The sequence below is a fragment of the Zingiber officinale genome, chromosome 7B, assembly GCF_018446385.1.
Source record: "Zingiber officinale cultivar Zhangliang chromosome 7B, Zo_v1.1, whole genome shotgun sequence".
In the NCBI taxonomy this organism is placed as follows: Eukaryota; Viridiplantae; Streptophyta; class Magnoliopsida; order Zingiberales; family Zingiberaceae; genus Zingiber; species Zingiber officinale.
The window spans coordinates 16,591,401-16,611,323 of record NC_055999.1 but is presented as its reverse complement, the minus strand read 5'-3'; the positions used below and the strand labels follow the sequence as shown (position 1 = coordinate 16,611,323).

General features: G+C 36.1%; 1 protein-coding gene across 1 annotated transcript; it reads right to left on the bottom strand.

Moving 5' to 3' along the window:
* Window positions 1-422: 422 nt before the first annotated feature.
* On the bottom strand, window positions 423-13,388 carry LOC122005416 (ubiquitin-conjugating enzyme E2-17 kDa-like). Its single transcript, XM_042560447.1, has 5 exons — window positions 13,305-13,388; window positions 13,130-13,226; window positions 12,247-12,374; window positions 1,092-1,196; window positions 423-803 (listed from the first exon to the last, which is right to left on the bottom strand). The coding sequence occupies exons 2-5, from the start codon at window positions 13,197-13,199 to the stop codon at window positions 660-662; spliced, it is 447 nt and encodes a 148-aa protein (XP_042416381.1). The 5' UTR covers window positions 13,200-13,226; window positions 13,305-13,388; the 3' UTR covers window positions 423-659.
* Window positions 13,389-19,923: the final 6,535 nt, after the last annotated feature.

Here is a 19,923-nt window from a genome sequence, read left to right as displayed (position 1 = left end):
GCTGTAGTTTAACATAATCCTCCTAGCGTTGATGCATTTCCGCACCAGATAACACTAAAATTTGGCTGTTAAAAATTTTTTTAATTTGTATAATATTATTATTGAAAAAAAAATAATTTTACCGTATTTAGTTTACTAGAAAATAGAGAGATGAATTATCGAACTCGAACTTCAGTTTTTTTTTTTTTTTTTTTTTTTTAAAAACTTTTTGATTTTATTCTTGAAACGCAACTTTCATGTCTCAACTACCAATCTTTGAGCTTCCACACTGCAACACTATACAGTAAAAAGCACGAGAAAAAAAATTATAATTAAAAAATATATTCAGATATTGTATTCATATATTAGAAACTATTATGTTATAGTTATGTAGTATGCAATGACTCAACTAAGCTGTGCAACCAAATGCAGATACAAAAATCTAAGAGAGAAAAGGGAAATTCTTCCATAGACTCAACACAGTTATCATATAATGATACAAACAACAAAATACAACAAGAGTGTGATGAGTTTGTGCGGTAACAACTTCCCTTGATGTAGTCTTTTAGAGGATCAAATGGCACAAGCAGAGTACTACTTCGGTTCGATGTTATAAATAATTAGTTCTTGTAAATAATACAGCCATCGTAGACATAGGAACCTCCCACTTTTCACATGTCTTAGCCCATTGCATACCTCTGGGTCCAGCTCCTCGCTGTGGACTCGTACTTGGTTCTGTCTGTCCTGTACATATGGGCAATTTCAGGAACCAAAGGATCGTCTGGGTTTGGATCAGTTAAGAGGGAGCAAATTGACAACAGCACCTGTATGAGCAAAATTACAGATAGTTCTCAATATACTAATTGCATGACAGTAACAAGCCATAGGTGATTCTTGAACTCTAAGGTCTATCATTAGTAAATACAAGTACATTTTTATTCATATTTTCCAGTATAACGTGGAGCAAGGACACAAACTCAGGAATTAAAGCAAATAAAAGTGTATAACTTACCTGAACGTACTGGTACTTGTAGCTCATTAACATGAGCAAATTAAATAAGATGGACACAATCAACTTGCTAGGAGATTTGTACAAGGGAAGAAAAGGTCACCTTGGAAATAGTTAAAGCAGGACTCCATTGTTCCTTTAAGATGTCCAGGCAAATGCTTCCATTGCTGTTGATATTTGGATGAAAAACCTTGGTCCTGAAAGCAACCTGAACAAGGCATCCCCCAATACCAATAAGCCAAGCGAATATATAATGTTAACTGACTTGATTTAGTTAGAGGATCGTGTTCAAGTGCAATAGCAATCCTATGCTGAATGAATGTATCACTATAGACCAAACAATTTATCTTCAGCAATAAAGGGACTAATGGCCATCCCAAGCCTCACAATTTCTCTTGTTTTAAGCTTGATTTTTTTTTTAATCTTGAAATTAGGTAAAAAAGGTCAAAGCTTTTGCTTACTATCCACTAAACCTTATTTGGACCAAGTTCATTATGTCCAACATGTTAAGACAAAATGAGCCACCACCAACTAGACTTCTATACCTATAGTATGTTAATATGATGGAAAACAAGTGCCAAGTATCAGATTAACACAGCTAGTCCTTCAATTTATTCAACTATTTAGTGAAAAGCCACACTTCAACTACTAAAGTAGACAATCATAAAATTGTAACGATAACAATCATTTTTCCTAAAGTAGCTTGGTTTTGAACCTTTTGATAGGCAATGAGCATATCAAATTATCAATTGTGCAAATGCGAACCTATTGCTGAAATTAACTGAATTTCTGAACTTGTGCAAATGTGTCAATAAACTGAACTTGACTATGATTAAATAAATTGGCAGAACCAACATTGACATTAGCACTTAGGGGTTACCATTTCAGGTATGTGGTTTACTTGGATTCGGTTTTTTCTAATTTTTTTTACAGAAAATAATGCCCTGTGGAAAGTATAAAAATTAAACAATGTTGTAAAATAAGGTATGTGGATGCCCATAACCCCCAATGACTTCATAAACTCCCTCATCTACATAACCTATCATCTTTTAAACTCCTAAGTTATGTAAATTCATGAGGAGTTTCAATATGATTGTGTACCTATAAATACATATGTATTCATTTCAATAAGTAAGAAAAAGAGAGAAAAGGTTAATAATATTTCCTTTTCATATGCAATTGCTTATATAATTTTATAACACGTTATCAGCACGAAGAGCTCTACTTTTTCTTTTAAATCAGTTATAGGTAATATCAAAAAAAAAAAAATATATATATATATATATATATATATATTTTTTTTTTTTTCTCAATCAAAATTGTTCACATGCCAAGAAGTTAAATTTATAGTTCCTTTATCATTTATTAGCTATTATCCGATTAACTATTAGTTAGTTACTTATTTGTATGATTTGCAACGTTTTAAAAATTTTACAATATTTTACAGTTAAGTATTACCAAATCATCTTTTGATTATATCATGTTTTATCATTTATTAATAAATATATATGATGCACGATAATTATTATTAATAATTTAGTTTTCTTTGTAATAGATTCTTACTATGTCCAATCTTTCAGAGTTAGAGTTTGTGGCTCTTGACATTTTGGGAAAAAATTATCTATCGTGGATTTTGGATGCGGAGATTCATTTGGATGCTATGGGTCTTGAGACACCATAAAAGATGGAAATAAGGAATCTTTACAAAATCGTGCAAAAGCAATGATATTCATTCATCACCATCTTCATGAAGCATTGAAAATTGAATATTTGACAATTAAAGATCCACTTGAGCTATGGAATAATTTGAAGGAAAGGTATAGCCATTATAAAACCGTTATTCTTCCACATGCTCGTTATGAATGGATTCATTTATGTTTACAAGATTTTAAATCTGTAAGTGAATATAACTCAGCAATGTTTAGAATTAGCTCAAAATTAAAATTATGTGGTGAAAAAATTACTGATGAAGATATGTTGGAAAAAACATATTCTACCTTTCATGCATCTAACATGCTCCTGCAGCAGCAATATAGAGAGAAAGGTGTTAAGAAATATTCTGAGTTGATTACATGTCTTCTGGTGGCTGAGCAAAATAACGAGCTTTTGATGAAAAATCATGAGATCCGTCTAACTGGTGCTAGTCCAATCCCTGAAGTGAATGAGATAACTGGTAAAAATGATAAACAACAGCACAAAGAAAAATTTCATCATGGTCGTGGTCGTGGCCGTGGTCGTGGATACGGAAATGATCGATCTCAAGAAAATCATGATGGTTATAATAAAAGAAACACAACAACTCACCAGAAGTGGATTAACAATAATGTTCATCAAAAGTGGACAAATGACAATGGTAAAAGGGTTCAAAGTGGACAAGATAACGACGAAAAGAAATCAGAAAATTCATGTTATAGATGTGGCATGAAAGGACATTGGTCACGTACTTGTCGTACGCTAAAATACTTTATTGATCTCTACCAAGCCTCTTTAAAGGGCAAGACAAAAGATATAGAGACAAATGTTGTCTTTCAAGACAATAATACAATTGTTGATCCTTCTATGACAACACATTTGGATGTTTCTGATTTCTTTACAGATCCTGATGGAGGTATAGACAATTTGACTGGAAATGAAGATATTTATGGAAATGTCTAAATCAATCAAATATTTTAAAATAAATTAGTTCATTTGCTATTATGTTTTCTTTTACTAATCTTTTAGTTGTTTCTCATTATGTATCTCTTTTGTTTTAATGAAGAATATCATAGCTTTTGGATTAAATAATGGAGATTTATGCCTTATTGATAGTGCAACGACACATTCTATATTCAGAAAGAAAAAATATTTTTCTTATTTAGAAATGGGTGAAAGTAATGTTAATACAATATCTGGTACTACAAATATTATTGAAGGTTCTGGAAGAGCTAATATATCATTATTTGGAGGAACAAAATTTGTTATTGACAATGTATTGTTCTCTCCTAAGTCTCAAAGAAATTTGCTAAGTTTTAAAGATATTCGCCGAAATGGATATCACATTGAAACATATGATGAGAATATTGAATATCTCTATATTACAAAATTAGTGTTGGGTAAGAAACATGTATATGAAAGATTACCCGCTTTCTTATCTGGTTTGTATTACACAATAATATATGCAGTAGAAACAAATGCAATAGTAAACCCGAAGTTTACTGATTCAAATGATTTTATATTTTGGCATGACCGATTGGGACATCCTGGTTCTACAATGTTTCAAAAAATTATCAAGAATTCACATGGACACCCATTAAAGAACCAGAAGATTCTCCAATTTAATGAATTCTCATGTTCTGCTTGTTCTCAAGGAAAACTTATTATGCGACCTTCACCATCTAAAGTTGGAATTGAATCCCCTGCATTTCTGGAACGTATACAAGGTGATATATGTGGGCCTATTCACCCACCATGTGGACCATTTAAATATTTTATGGTGCTAATTGACGCCTTTGTAGGTGCAGCGGAGGCCAGCAAGAGGGGGGTGAATTGCTTCTGAAAAAATAAAGTATACCCTCCTCGAATCTTTTCAACTCAAAATAAAAGCAATAGCAATAATAATAAAAGAACTAAAACAATAAAGCTAGAGACTCGGGAGTTAACTTGGTTACAACCAAGAAGGTTGTTAATCCAGGGTGATGAGAAGCGCGCACTAGAAAAATCTCTTTCTCTGAAGGCGGAGAAGTCTTTTACACTTTGGAAGCTTAGAACTATTACTAGGAAAGACTACACAGTTGATTGCTTGAGTTGTTAAATATTTCCTAGCTCCAGGGGCCTTTATATAGCTCCTGGAAAGTCTATCCCGAGAGTCTAAGGCGCCTCCAACAAGGTTCAAGGCGCCTCCAGCTCGGTCAGCGGATAAAACTTTATCCGCAGCGCAAACGGTCACTTTTGACCAGTTGAAGGCGCCTTCATCAAGTCTGAAGGCGCCTCCAGTCTGGCTTGAGGCGCCTTAAGCTCTATTTCCAGCATCCTTTCGCCTTACTTTGACTTCTGTAGCTCCATGCGATTGGGTGATTTTGGCCAACCAAAATAGGGCTCACCCGAACCCAATTCCCGGTCTTCTCCTCGAGCAGTCTTCCTCCCCGTCTTAACGTCCCTCGAACGCCACGCACGTTCTTCTCGCCCACCGGTGTAATCTTCCGCAGCTCTCTCGTCCTTCGGACGCACCGAGCCCTTCGGCTCCCTTCTCGTGCCGTCCTTCTCGCTAGCTGCGTCTTCCGCTCGACTTCCTGTGCTCCTAAGCTCCTGCACACTCAGACACAGGGATCAAACACAAAGAAGGACCTAACCAACTTGGTTGATCACATCAAAACACCCACGGGGTCCAATAATCTCCCCCTTTTTGATGTGCATCAACACCCAAGTTCAAGTTAGGGTTAAAAATAGACAAAAAAGTAATTTTAAAAGAAAAATACTAAACTAACATGTTAAGCATCAGTTTGCAATAAATAAAATTGCAACTACTAAATTAAGAGTTAACTAGAATTTTTCAAAAATATTTTTAATTTTTAAAAAATTCTCTCCCCCTAAACTTGTACTTCTCTCTCCCCCTTTGATCACAGCAAAAACGGGGTAATAAGAAGAGAAAAATGATTTAATAAAAATATTTAGCAAATTTTAAGTTAGAAATATTTCTGAGCAAAATTTTTTTTTTAAAAAAAATATCTTAGCAAAAATGAATTTTTAGAATTTTCCAAAAAAATTTCTAAGTAAACTGAATTTTTAGAATTTTCAAAGTAATTTCTAAGTCAAAATTAATTTTTAGAATTTTTCAAAATAATTTCTAAGTCAAAACTAATTTTTAAAATTTTCCAAAAAAAATTTCTAAGTAAAACTTTCAAGAGACTTTTTTCTAGATAAAAAAATTTTAAAGAATTTCTAAGGAAATGTTTAAAAACTTTTCAAAGCATTAGTTAATTCTAATTTTAATGCTTTTATCAGAAAGTTAATTAAACATTTTTATTTCGATATTTCGGCTTCCAAGTCGTGGCGAGGCACTAGGACTTCTTGGTTATTGGAGCAACAACCACTTCCTTAGACAAAGCTTCCATAAAGAAACTCAATGTTTAATTAAAAGAGAAATTTTAAACTAGCAAAGATTTTGGAACTCAATAAAAGTTCCTTCCTACAGGGTTGGTCAAAAACTTAGGGGGTACATATCCTTTAGGTATTCTTCTAAGTTGGCCCTGATGTTTTCTTATATACCAGTTCAATTTTCTATAAATTCTTAATTTTGATTTTGAAAATTTATTTAAGCATGCATTATTATCTTTCAATTTCTCAATTTCAACTTTTAATTTTTCCTTTTCTAATTTTAGATTATCATACATTTCTAGTGGACATGCTTTTGCTAGGTTCAATTTCAATTTAGCATTTTCTTTTTCTAATTTGAATAAGTCTTTAGAAAGAGACTTAATAAAGCGAAAAGACTGAGTCGGGGTTAGATTACGTACCTTACTTACCTGACTTGGTGAGGCTCCCTTTTCACTGCAGCTTTCTTCTTCTAATGTTCCTCTCCCTTTATTTATGCTCATCTCTGAGCTTGACTCTTCTTCTATCTGATGGTTAGCCATTAGCGCTAACCCCGAGAAAGCTTCGATGTCTGATTCGGACGACGACGAATCTGACCAAGTGGTCTTCAGGTTCTTGTGCTTGGAGGATTCTGGCTTCTTGTACTTGACCTTTTCTTTTTCTTTCTGCTTGCTCTTTAATTTCGGGCAGTCATCCTTGATGTGCCCTTCTTCGTTGCAGTTGTAGCAACGAACCGTTCTCCTTTTTCGCTCATGCTTCTGCCATCTAAATTTGTTAGATTTAAAAAACTTATTAAATCGTCTTACCATTATTGCAGCTTCAGATTCGTCGATAGAGGCTTCGGAATCAGAGTCGTTTGTTCTTGCCTTCAAGGCAATGTTCTGACTTGCTTTCTCCACTTTAATGGGCTTTGCAATCCGAGATTCGTGAAGTTCAAATGTAGAAAACAAATTTTCTAAAGTACTTACCTCGAAGTCCTTAGAGATGTAGTACGCATCTACTAAGGAGGCCCACTCTGGAGTTCTGGGGAAGGCGTTGAGCGCGTACCGGATTGAGTTCTGGTTCGTTACTTCTTCTCCAAGATTAGTTAGTTGCATGATCAGCTCTTTGATCCTTGCTTAGAGTTGCGCTACCTTCTCGCCTTGGTTCATCCGAAGGTTCGTTAACTGGGTCCGGAGGATGTCGTGTCTTGCTAGCTTAGCTTCCGAGGTACCTTCGTGAAGCTCCAGGAATTTTTCCCAGAGGTCTTTCGCGGAGTCGTAGCTTCTGATTCGACTTACCTCTTGTAGTGGCAGCACGCTAAGCAGATGAAATTCTGCCTTTCCGTTGGCGACAAAATCGGCTTGCTCCTTCTTGCTCCACGTCTTTTCTTCTTTATCTTTTGGAACTACATGTTCATATTTCATAATTAAGCAAATGTCAAATTCTGTCTTGAAAAATACCTCCATCCGGCATTTCCACGTCGCGAAGTCTCCGTCGAACTTCGGGGGATGAATATTCGCTCCGGCCATTGTCTTGATCGTTGTGCTTCAGTCGGCGGTTAGTCCTTTTGAGGCGGTCTGACTCTGATACCAATTGTAAGTGCAGCGGAGGACGGCAACAGGGGGATGAATTGCTTCTGAAAAAATAAAGTATACCCTCCTCGGATCTTTTCAACTCAAAATAAAAGCAATAACAATAATAATAAAAGAACTAAAACAATAAAGCTAGAGACTCGGGAGTTAACCTGGTTACAACCAAGAAGGTTGTTAATCCAGGGCGATGAGAAGCGCGCACTAGAAAAATCTCCTTCTCTGAAGGTGGAGAAGTCTTTTACAATTTGGAAGCTTAGAACTATTGCTAGGAAAGACTACACAGTTGATTGCTTGAGTTGTTGAATATTTCCTAGCTCCAGGGGCCTTTATATAGCTCCTGGAAAGTCTATCCCAAGGGTCTAAGGCGCCTCCAACAAGGTTCAAGGCGCCTCCAGCTCGGTCAGCGGATAAAACTTTATCCGCAACGCAAACGGTCACTTTTGACCAGTTGAAGGTGCCTTCATCAAGTCCGAAGGCGCCTTCAAGCTTGAGGCGCCTCCAAGGCAGATTGAGGCGCCTCCAAGTTGGAGGCGCCTCCAGTCTGGCTTGAGGAGCCTTAAGCTCTATTTCCAGCATCCTTTCGCCTTGCTTTGACTTCTGTAGCTCCATGCGATTTGGTGATTTCGGCCAACCGAAATAGGGCTCACCCGAACCCAATTCCCGGCCTTCTCCTCGAGCAGTCTTCCTCCCCGGCTTAACGTCCCTCGAACGCCGCGCACGTTCTTCTCGCCCACCGGTGTACTCTTCCGTAGCTCTCTCGTCCTTCGGACGCACCGAGCCCTTCGGCTCCCTTCCCATGCCGTCTTTCTCGCTAGCTGCGTCTTCCGCTCGACTTCCTGTGCTCCTAAGCTCCTGCACACTCAGACACAGAGATCAAACACAAAGCAGGACCTAACCAACTTGGTTGATCACATCAAAACACCGACGGGGTCCAACAACCTCTACAAGATGGTCACATGTATGTTTATTATCAACTCGCAACCTGGCGTTTGCGAGATTGCTCGCCCAAATAATTCGGTTGAGAGCTCAATTTCCAGAATATTCTATCAAGAAAATACGTCTTGATAATGCCGGTGAATTTACATCCCAAATATTTAACTACTATTGTATGTCTATTGGAATAACTGTTGAACATGCTGTTGCTTATGTTCATACACAACCTGTTGCTTATGTTCATACACAAAATGGTTTGGTTGAATCATTTATTAAACGTCTCCAGTTAATAGCTAGACCATTGATTATGAGAACAAAGTTTCCTACATCTATTTGGGGGCATGCTATTTTGCATGCAGCAACACTTATACTTATCAGGTCAACAGTTATCATATATATTCTCCCCTTTACAATTGACTTTTGGTCAAGAGCCTAATATATCTCATTTGAGAATATTTGGATGTGCAGTATATGTGCCAATTAACCCACTACAACACACTAAAATGAGACCCCAAAGGAAATTGGGAATATATATTGGATATGATTCTCCTTCAATTATAAGATATTTGGAACCAATGACAAGAGATGTTTTTACGGTGCGATTTGCTGACTATCACTTTAATGAAACAATTTTTCCAAAGCTAGGGGGAGAAAATAAAGAGTTTCCCAGAGAAGTCACTTGGAATGCATCATTGTCGCAATTTGATCCTCGTACAAATCAATGTGAACTTGAAGTTCAAAGAATAATACATTTGTAAAATATTGCAAATCAATTGCCTGATGCATTCACTAACTTGAAGAGAGTGACTAAGTCACATATACCAGCTATTAATGCTCCAGCTCATATTGATGTACCAATTGGACAATCAATTAATGAGATTATAACTCGCCTGAAGCGTGGTAGACCAATCGGTTCTAAAGATAAAAATCCTCGAAAAAGGAAAAGAACAACTAATCAAGATGTTCATTTTGAAACGCCTAAGTCTCCTATAGAGACAACTGACATAACTTTTGATAAAACTCTAGAAGAGGTCCAGATACTTGAAAATAATGAAGAAATCTCAATAAATTATGTCAGGACAGGGAAGAAATTGAATCGATCAAGATTAGTTATCGACAATAAATTTGCATACAATGTAGCGCTAGAAATTATTTATGAAAATGATAATCAAGAACCTAAATCTATTGAACAATGTCGTAGTATGCATGATTGGCCACAATGGAAAGATGCAATTCAATAGGAATTAAACTCACTCGCAAAACGTGAGGTTTTGGGACCTGTAGTCCAAACACCAAAAGGTGTAACTCTTGTAGGGTACAAATGGGTTTTTGTACGAAAGCGAAATGAGAAAAATGAAATCATAAGATATAAAACTCGTTTAGTGGCACAAGGTTTTTCTCAAAAACCTGGTATTGATTATGAAGAAACATATTCCCCTGTAGTGGATGCAATCACATTTCGATATCTTCTTTGTATGACAGCACAAGAAAAGCTTGAAATGCGTTTGATGGATGTAGTAGCAGCTTATTTGTATGGAAAACTTAATAATGATATTTATATGAAAATCCCTGAAGGGCTCACAATGCCAGAAGCATCAAGTTCAAATTTTAAAAATATTTATTCCATTAAATTACAAAGATCTTTGTATGGATTGAAGCAATCTGGACGTGTGTGGTATAAACGTCTAAGAGGTTATTTGGTGCAACATAAATATCAAAATGATCCAATATGTCCATGTGTTTTTATAAAAAAGGATGGACTAAAATTTATCATTATTTCTGTATATGTTGATGATTTGAATATCATTGGAAGTCCTGAAAAAGTTATACATATAGTTGATATCTTAAAAAGAGAATTTGAGATGAAAGATCTAGGAAAAACAAAATTTTGTATTGGATTACAAATTGAACATTTTGTGGATGGAATTTTTATCCATCAATCAGCTTATACACTAAAGGTTCTAAAACGATTTTATATGGATAAAGCTCATCCATTAAGTTCCCCAATGGTTGTTCGATCGCTTGACGTGAACAAAGATCCTTTTCGACCTAGTGAAAATGGTGAAGAATTGCTTGGTCCTGAAGTACCATATTTAAATGCAATTGGTGCATTAATGTATCTTGCTAATAATACAAGACCAGATATAGCATTTGCTGTAAACTTATTAGCAAGATATAGTTCTTCTACAACACGTAGACATTGGAATGGAATTAAACATATATTTAGGTATCTTCAAGGTACCATCGATTTGGGCTTATTTTATTCTAATATGTCTACTTCAGAGTTAATTGGTTATGCAGATGCAGGATATTTATCTGATCCACATAAAGGTCGATCTCAGACTGGTTATTTATTTACATATGGTGGAACAGCCATATCTTGGAGATCTATCAAACAAACCATAACCGCTACATCATCGAATCATTCTGAAATACTTGCAATACATGAAGCTAGTCGGGAATGTGTTTGGTTGAGATTAATGATTCAACATATCAAGGAAAAATGTGGTTTAACTACTAATAAGAAAATTCCAACAATATTATATGAAGACAATGCGACATGTATAGCTCAATTAAAGGAAGGGTACATCAAAGGGGATAAAATTAAACATATTTCACCAAAGTTCTTCTTCACTTATGATCTACAAAAGAATGGTGATATTAAAGTTCAACAGATTCGCTCTAGCAATAATTTGACAGATTTATTTACTAAAGCATTACCTACAACAACATTTAAGAAATTAGTACATGGAATTGGCATGCGGCGGTACAGAGATCTCAAATGAAATTTCAAATAGGGGAGTAAATTTTCACTATACCATATTATGCTGTATGGTAAATTTATAGTGATACAATTGCGGAATGACGTACTCTTTTTCCTTACTAGGTTTTTTCCCATTGGGTTTTTCCTAATAAGGTTTTAATGAGGCGGATTCCTTAATTATGGGCATCCAAGGGGGAGTGTTGTAAAATAAAGTATGTGGATGCCCATAACCCCCAAGGACTTCATATACTCCCTCATCTACATAACCTATCATCTTTTAAACTCCTAAGTTATGTAAATTCATGAGGAGTTTCAATATGATTGTGTACCTATAAATACATATGTATTCATTTCAATAAGTAAGAAAAAGAGAGAAAAAAGATAAAAGGTTAATAATATTTCCTTTTCATATGCAATTGCTTATATAATTTTATAACAAACAATAAGTTATTAATTAGTACTATAACATAGATTTGGTCAATGCCGTAATAGGAGTTGCAAGGGACCATTCAAACAAGGCATGAGTTGAAAGTCTAGTTAGTAACAATAGCACACATATGTTTGGGTGTTACATATGAGAAAAAATGAATATTAATCTATAAACTTATGCTTCTAATGGGTTTCCCCAAAACATCCATAAACTATCAATTGGAAAATGACTCTTCAAACAATATTACAAGCTTCACAACAGAAATAGTGCCATTTTTTTTGAAAATATGCATCTTTAAACTCCACAAGTTCACATGAGTAAAACTAAATATCTCATTGTCCATCATAGTCCTTGGATGCACATCATCCTCTTGTTATGGAATCATATTATATGGATGAGTGTTCCATTGATTTACCATGTAGAATATGTGCAAATGAAGAAATTGATAGAGAATGGAAATTCCTTTATTTTATACAGTGAACATTACCTTGGGTGGCTTAAAGGGATAATCTGGAGGGAAGTGGATGGTGACAAGAAAAACACCCTCCGCATAAGGACTATCCGTTGGACCCATTATTGTAGCTTGCCAATGGAACATGTCTTCAGCCAGAGGGCCTGCAGGAAAACGACTCAACATTATCATTTAAACCATTTTTTTTTGTAATTCATACTTGTAACAAATGCATTGTCACAAAACTTAACAATCCCATTTGACCAACTGCTAGTCTTCTCAATCAGCAAGTTAAATCTATGCAACATTGCATTGCTATTATTAGATAGTCTACATTATGTATTCGAGCCTTATCAGTACAAATAAGTGCAGTCACTGAAGGTAACAATGCCTTAACCACACATGTATTTGTAAGCCAAAAGAAAATTGATTGATAATACTGGAGACTGACCATAAATAACTACACTAGGAAAAGAAGAATGGGTTTAAATTTCAGCAGCATATTTTCATTACTCCTAGTGCACGCATGCAGAGAAGCAAATCATCTGGCATCCACACGTACTCTATTCTTCTTCTTCATTAATAATCTTACATAAAACATTTAGTGATATCATCTCCATCATACCATCATCACCATTGTATCAGTTTCAATAATATATAACTTAGTTTTCCGAAAAGTATGCGTAGTGTAATGCGATATGAACTTACTTTTGTAGACATAATTATCCTACATATTCCAAAAGAGAAAGCTTCACATAATCAAAGACAATAGAGCTAAGATTGTTTCAGATATGTTTTAAGTTCGTCAAAGTCCAAGTTATCCATGATTTTTACCCGAGATAGAACGTAAACCAGTACTGATCTAAAGTCATAACGGGGGAAACAGTGAATGAAAGAAACGGATACAAACGGGAAAGACCTGCGCTGCAAGAAGTAGGAGGATCCTTCTGCAGATCCTTCAGTTCTTTGATGATCCGCCTAGAGGCCATGGAAGACGATCTAGTCGCTCAAAAACACTGCGTAAAACATTAGTGGAGATCGATCAAGACAAAAAAAAAAAGATATGAATCAAGAGAGAGGGGATTCCAACCCACCTCAATACGATTTTCCCTCTGCTTCGCGTCCGGCAGAGGAAACGCCGAATAAAAAGAGGAAAGCGAGAAGAGTTATATATATATATAATTATTTTAAAATATAAATAATAATTTCTATCATCACCAAAATGCATGTATGTGGACTCCATCTGATAGCGGTAGTTAGGATGAATATTCCGGTTAAATACAATCGAATTTAATTAATAAATAAATTAAATAAATTATTTTTTTTAATCAGATTAAAAATTTTAATAAAAATTGAACAGACTAATTAATAAAATATCAATTAATTTTTTACTAGCTAAATATATTTTAGTGTAATTTTCTATCAGTAAAAATTAGATTTTATTAATAATATTTATATTTTTTATTAATCAAAATTATATATAACCGATAATATTGAAATTTTTATTAGTCAAATCTATTTGATTGGTAGTCCAACTTACTCTTCACATCCAAAGTCAGATTTGACTGATAATATTTAATTTTTTTCACTAATAAAGATCTATCATTAATTTTAAATTTTACCAACCAACTTATATTTAATTGATAAATTATTTTTGTATAACTAAAGTTAGATTTGACTAGTAATTTTTAACTAGAGTTGTAATAAAATTAAACTGTAAGAGATACAAGGTCGGCTCGATTATTTTTATATAAAGTCTCTTAGTGAAGAGATATTCTTGAGCTCACAAATCACATTTTGTTAAACTCGAACGAATTCAAATGAATTTTTTTTTATGATATCATTTAAAAATCAATCTAAAATTTCATTTAAAGAATATAGTCAAGAATTATATTAATTTTGATGGCTAAAAAATTTAAAATATCATTCAATTTTTTTAATGATTTCATTTAATATTTCAATAATATTTATATTAATATTAGCTAGTAAAAAATTTAAAAATATCACATAAAATTTATTTTGATATATTTATTTTTTTACAATTTTATGATAAAATTTAATAAGATTATGGATAAAAATTTAATAAACAATTATTATAATAAATTATAATCAATTTTTAAGTCCATCAATAATTATATTATTATAAATATGTTTTTTTATTCTTATTTATGTTAATATTTATTTCACTTTTATTTAAACATTCCTTTCTTAACGAAAAACCTGTCATCTTCCTCGTAAAAATACCAACGTTTAATTCATATCTTTATTTACACCTTCTTACTGTTTCTCAATGAAAAACTCTTCATCTTCTCACAAAAAAATCTGAGTTTTTATTTCCACCACTACTCCCCTTTCCCTTCGCCTTCCTTTTGTCACGCCTGCTCAGACATTGTTGATATAAGGGCATCTTTAATCTATCACCAAAATATTAAATTTAGTATAAATTTAACATCAAATTACTCCAACCCATACATCAAATCATACACCAAATATGGTGAGGTGTTCCATTATTCACATCACCATATTTGGTGATGGAGAGAATTTTTTTAAATTTTATTATATTATTATAAAATCAAATGTAATTAACTAATAATTATTATTTTTTTATCTTTATTTATAGTATAATTAAATGTAATTATTATTTATTATAAATTTAAATTAAGTGTACTTAATAGCATATTTAAATTTTATTATGTATATTTGTAAATATTTAATTTATTAAAATTATTATGGGATCAATATAGTAATTCTAAAAAGTTAAAGTTTTGTAATATTATATTTTCAATTAAGTATCCTTGTTTGTTTTAAATATAAAATAGTAAAATATTTTATTCTAATTGGGTGTAATTTTAAAATATTTTTAAAATATATTTATGCATGAGTAATTATATAAAAATTAAAAATAAAAATTATATATCTACATGAGCACCATTTGATGTGATATTCAACTATTTTATTTGATATCAAATATTAAGAAGTATTAATTTTAAATATAATAATTATCATATAAAAAAATTAATAAGAATAATAAAATATTCTAAAGAATTTTTTTTTTTGTGTGATATGTCATATAGTATTGATGGGTTAGCATTGAAATAGTGTTTGATGTTAAAATTATATCATTTTAATATGAAAATTACACCAAACTTAATGATATGGATTGAAGATGATCTAATAACCACCCAACAGCTGTCGCCACATGCCAGCAACCGACGATGGTCCACATCCCTTTGTCATCATACGACACCTCGTCATACTCTTTTTTTTCACAATATTAATGAATTATCTATCCAATAAATTCCTCAATATCACTTTAACTTCAGCATATAACATATAATATATATTACTATTCTTCGATGTTCATATTGTAATGAATTTCATTCCCTTTTTAAAATATATTACTTTAACTTTCATCTGTATTAGTTCTGATCTACTAGAACATATTGTAATCGATGGACTGAATTGATTGAGGAGAACTGAATCGATCGACTGATCGATTCAGTATTCTTCTATTCTCTCTCATCTACGTGAAAAAAATTAACCCCAATCGATTGGTCAATCGACTGGAAGCGCAATTGATCTACTGATTAATTGGGGAAGCTACTATGCACGCGATATAAGTTTCCAATCGATCGGCTGATCGATTGGCTTGTCATTTGTCGTAGTTCTGTGTCCAATCGATCAGTTAATTGATTGGACTTGGTCTAATTTGATCACTTAATCAAATTGACCAACCTTAGCTTGCCCGAGTCAAGTCTAGGGCTTCTAAACCCAACATCCGGTCAACTGTGACTTGTTGGGACTCCCCGTGCCTAGCATCGGGTCAACTTTGACCTGCTAGGACTTCTTCATCAAGTGTCCGATCAATACTTTAACTCACTTGAACTTTTCTCCTCGTGCCAAGTATCCGGTCAACCTTGACTCACTTAGACTTACCATCTCGTGTCAAGTGTTCAGTCCTCCATAACCCACTTGGACTTCCACCAGATGTCCGGTCACCCTTTACCCATATGGATTTTCTCGTGCCAAGTATCCGATCAATCCTTTGACCTACTTGGGCTTCCCAACACCAAGTGTTCGGTCAGCCTTCTGCATGTGCCTGACTTCACTCACCAGGTTTTTCCATCTACCTGACTTCACTCACTGGGACTTTCCATCTGTCTGAATTCACTCACCAGGACTTTCACCTAGCTTCACTCATTAGGATTTTCCCACTGCCTGGCTTCACTTACCGGGACTTTCACCTGCCTAGCTTCACTAACTAGGTCTTTCACTTGGTTTCACTCATCAGGATTTTCCCTTGCCTAACCTTTAATTAGAACTTTCTCAGTCAAGTATCCAGTCAACCTTGACCTACTTGACTCTTCTTCACATCAAACTGGTAATCCGTTGACCAGAGGGGAATTGCTCCAACAATCTCCTCAATTGGACGATCGCTCCTGCAATCTTCATATATTATCAAACATCGAAACTCAAATATCAAGATTTAATCTTGAGCCAACTCAAACTTAGTCAATCTAACATAAGGGATATTATATCAATATATAGAAGATATAGTATATTTTGGTTGTAACCTTTGGAGTATTAAATAATTATAATTTAAAAGTGCCAAGACATTTTAGTCTTATTCATGACTAGTATTTATTTTACACTATATTTTTCAAGTTTTTCTTCCCAATGTTTGCCAACTTTTCTTATTATACCTTATTCTTATTCTTCTAGTATTCTAGAAGAATTTTCTTAATTTTGCTTCATATTTTTTTTATAGTTTAGCCTAATTTTTTATTTTTTAATTTTCACGATCTCCTTTCCCAACATTATTTTTTATTATTATTTGGATATGCATTATGTACATGTTTATATCTATGTACCATTTTTTAATCTTTTTATTTAAATTATTAATCTACTTAGTCTTTTTTTAAATACACATCACCCAAACTACTTCACTTACAAATTAGTTTAACCATATCAATTAAGAGAACCTCTATTTTTATTGATGTTGGACTTTCACAAACAACATCTAACGTGTCAACTACACTAGTTGTTTCTCCATCTATCGATCATCCAAATTCACCAACTATGATTCTAACATCTTCATGGTAAAATATATGTTCGCACTTGAATTCAATTCTATTAAATATTTAATATTTGTATATTATTTGAACTTGTCTAAGAATTGATAATTGTTACACATGATGTGCAGATATCTGTGTTGGTGCAATCATGCCCTAAGGAAGAAACTTCGATGATTAATGATTATTTAAGTTTAGACTAATACATTAGATCTAATATGAGTTCTAATTTGTAGGACCAAATAGGTTGAGGACCGGATTCCTGGCAAGAGAAGTTCTTACAGGTCGGAAGACCGGATGCAAGGCAAGAGAAGTCCAAGGAGGTCAGGGGACCAGATCTTTGGCACAAGAGAAGCCCTTGCTGGTTGGAAGACCGAATGTAAGACAAAAGAAGTCCAGGGAAGTTGAGAACAATATTCTTGGCGGGGCAATTGATAATAAGCAGAAGCAAAGCGTGTTAATCGATTAAGAAAAACACTTAATCGATTAAGAGGGTGTTAAGCGATTAGGCCAATCGCTTAACAAACCTTCTGTTTGAAATAGAAAGTTTTCTAATTGATTATCGTAATTGATTAGAGCACCGTAAGCAATTGGATCAATCATTTATGGTGCCTTTTTGCTTCTGATCCGGTGGTAAGAGCCCGGGACCCCTAACGAGGGGTCAACGCCACGTGGAGGTCAAAAGGTCAGATGGTCTGTCGAAGAAGGGTGAGCCGACCGGACTCATGAGAAAAGGGCAGGCTGATCGGTCTGCCAGTAAACATCTGATAGTAAAAGGCGCCCTGACAGGGATTGGGGTTCCGACGCTCAATGAAATAGTAAACAATGGCCGAGCGGAAGACCTAAGAGAAGGTAGGACGTAATGGGCGCGCCGCCCAGCCGGCGCAGGGAATTAGGGCCGTCCGGACGGCGCTCTTCGTCTAGCCGGCGGGGCGGATGTCCTGGCCGGCGGTGGGTAAATAGGGACAGGAACATCTGCTGACAGCCGTCAAGTCATATGACTAGCCCATACTCCTAGACTGACAACGGGGTGTCCTGTTGTCCCATCGAAGGTGCGATGGGACTGTTGAACTATGGCGTCAGGTAAGCTTTCTGACAAACCCATACCGAGGTATGGGCTGCGGACACGTACGCGCCTCGGTGGGTGTGTAGAAGCTCTTTCACCGCTCTATATAAAGAGCCGCAGACTTCGCCGGAGGTACGCAAGATACAAGCTTTGTAGCTACTGTTTCCACCACTTGCTTACCTGACTTGAGCGTGGAGGGTCGCCGCCGGGAACCCCTTCCCGGCCCGACTTCTGTGCAGGTTCTCCGGAGCTTCGTGAGACTAGCCGAAGATCTACATCAGCAACCCGGAGAGCGCCACGTGCCCAGCGTTCGTTGATTCAGCGTTCGGACAGGATCAAATTGGCGCCATCTGTGGGAACGCTCCTGCATCCGAACGGGAACAATGGACGAGGCTGGATGACAACACACGGTGACGCTTTCGAACGAGGAACTCGACGCTCTGATCGAGATAAGGGCCGCCAAGCTCGTGGAGCGGCCGGAGCAGCAAGCAACATCAGCGTCTGGTGGTCGAGCGGAAGCACCACCAGCCACCGTTGCATTTCATCGAGCCCTATTCCGCACCCCTGAAGCCGTACTAGCTCATAGAGATAGGGGATCCTCTTCGGATGAAATACCTAGACGGGATGACAGAAAGGGGAAAGCCCTCCGAGCGGACGCATCACCCGAGAGGATTAATCGCCAATTTTCAGAGGCTATTCTGCGAGATCCTCTGCCAAAGCACTATGTGCCACCAATACGATCGGCGAGTATAATGGGACAACCGACCCAGATGATCATCTGGGTAAGTTTGATAACACAGCTACGCTCCACCAATACACAGATGGAGTAAAATGTCGAGTTTTTCTTACCACTCTCTCGGGATCGGCTCAACGGTGGTTTCATAGGTTGCCGGACGGATCCATCACTAGCTTCAAGGAGTTCCGAACGGCCTTCCTCCACCATTTTGCGAGCAGTCGACGCTACCAGAAAACAAGCGTGAGCCTGTTCGCCATCAAGCAAGAAGCCCGTGAATCACTCCGAGCTTACATCCAGCGGTTCAACAAAGTGGCGATGGACATTCCAACGGCCACCTCGGAAACCATGATGAATGCCTTCACACAAGGCCTAGTGGATGGGGATTTTTTCCGATCACTCATCCGAAAGCCGCCCCGAGACTATGATCATATGCTACACCGGGCGAACGAATACATCAACGTGGAAGAAGCGCAAGCGGCCCGCACGCTGCTCACCCACCCAGAGGACCGAGGGCCGAAACAATTCGATCCCCCCACGCCAGGTCCCATGTGCAAGAGGTAGCTGCCGCCCGGCCCAAGACAAAGAAGAGATGGACCCCGATGTTCTGCTCCTTCCACCGGACGGATACGCACAACACAAGGGATTGTCGAAGTCTTCCCTTCGTGACTCATCCTGTGCCCCGGAATGCCGGACGACGGTCTCCCTCAGTCGACAGGCGACAGAGAACTCATGAAGCCGATCGGACGCGAGCTGATAGGCCACAACAACAACAGACTCCCGAACGACATCGTTCTCCAAGGCGGGAGAATCGCCGAGCGTCCAGAGAACGGTCCCGACCG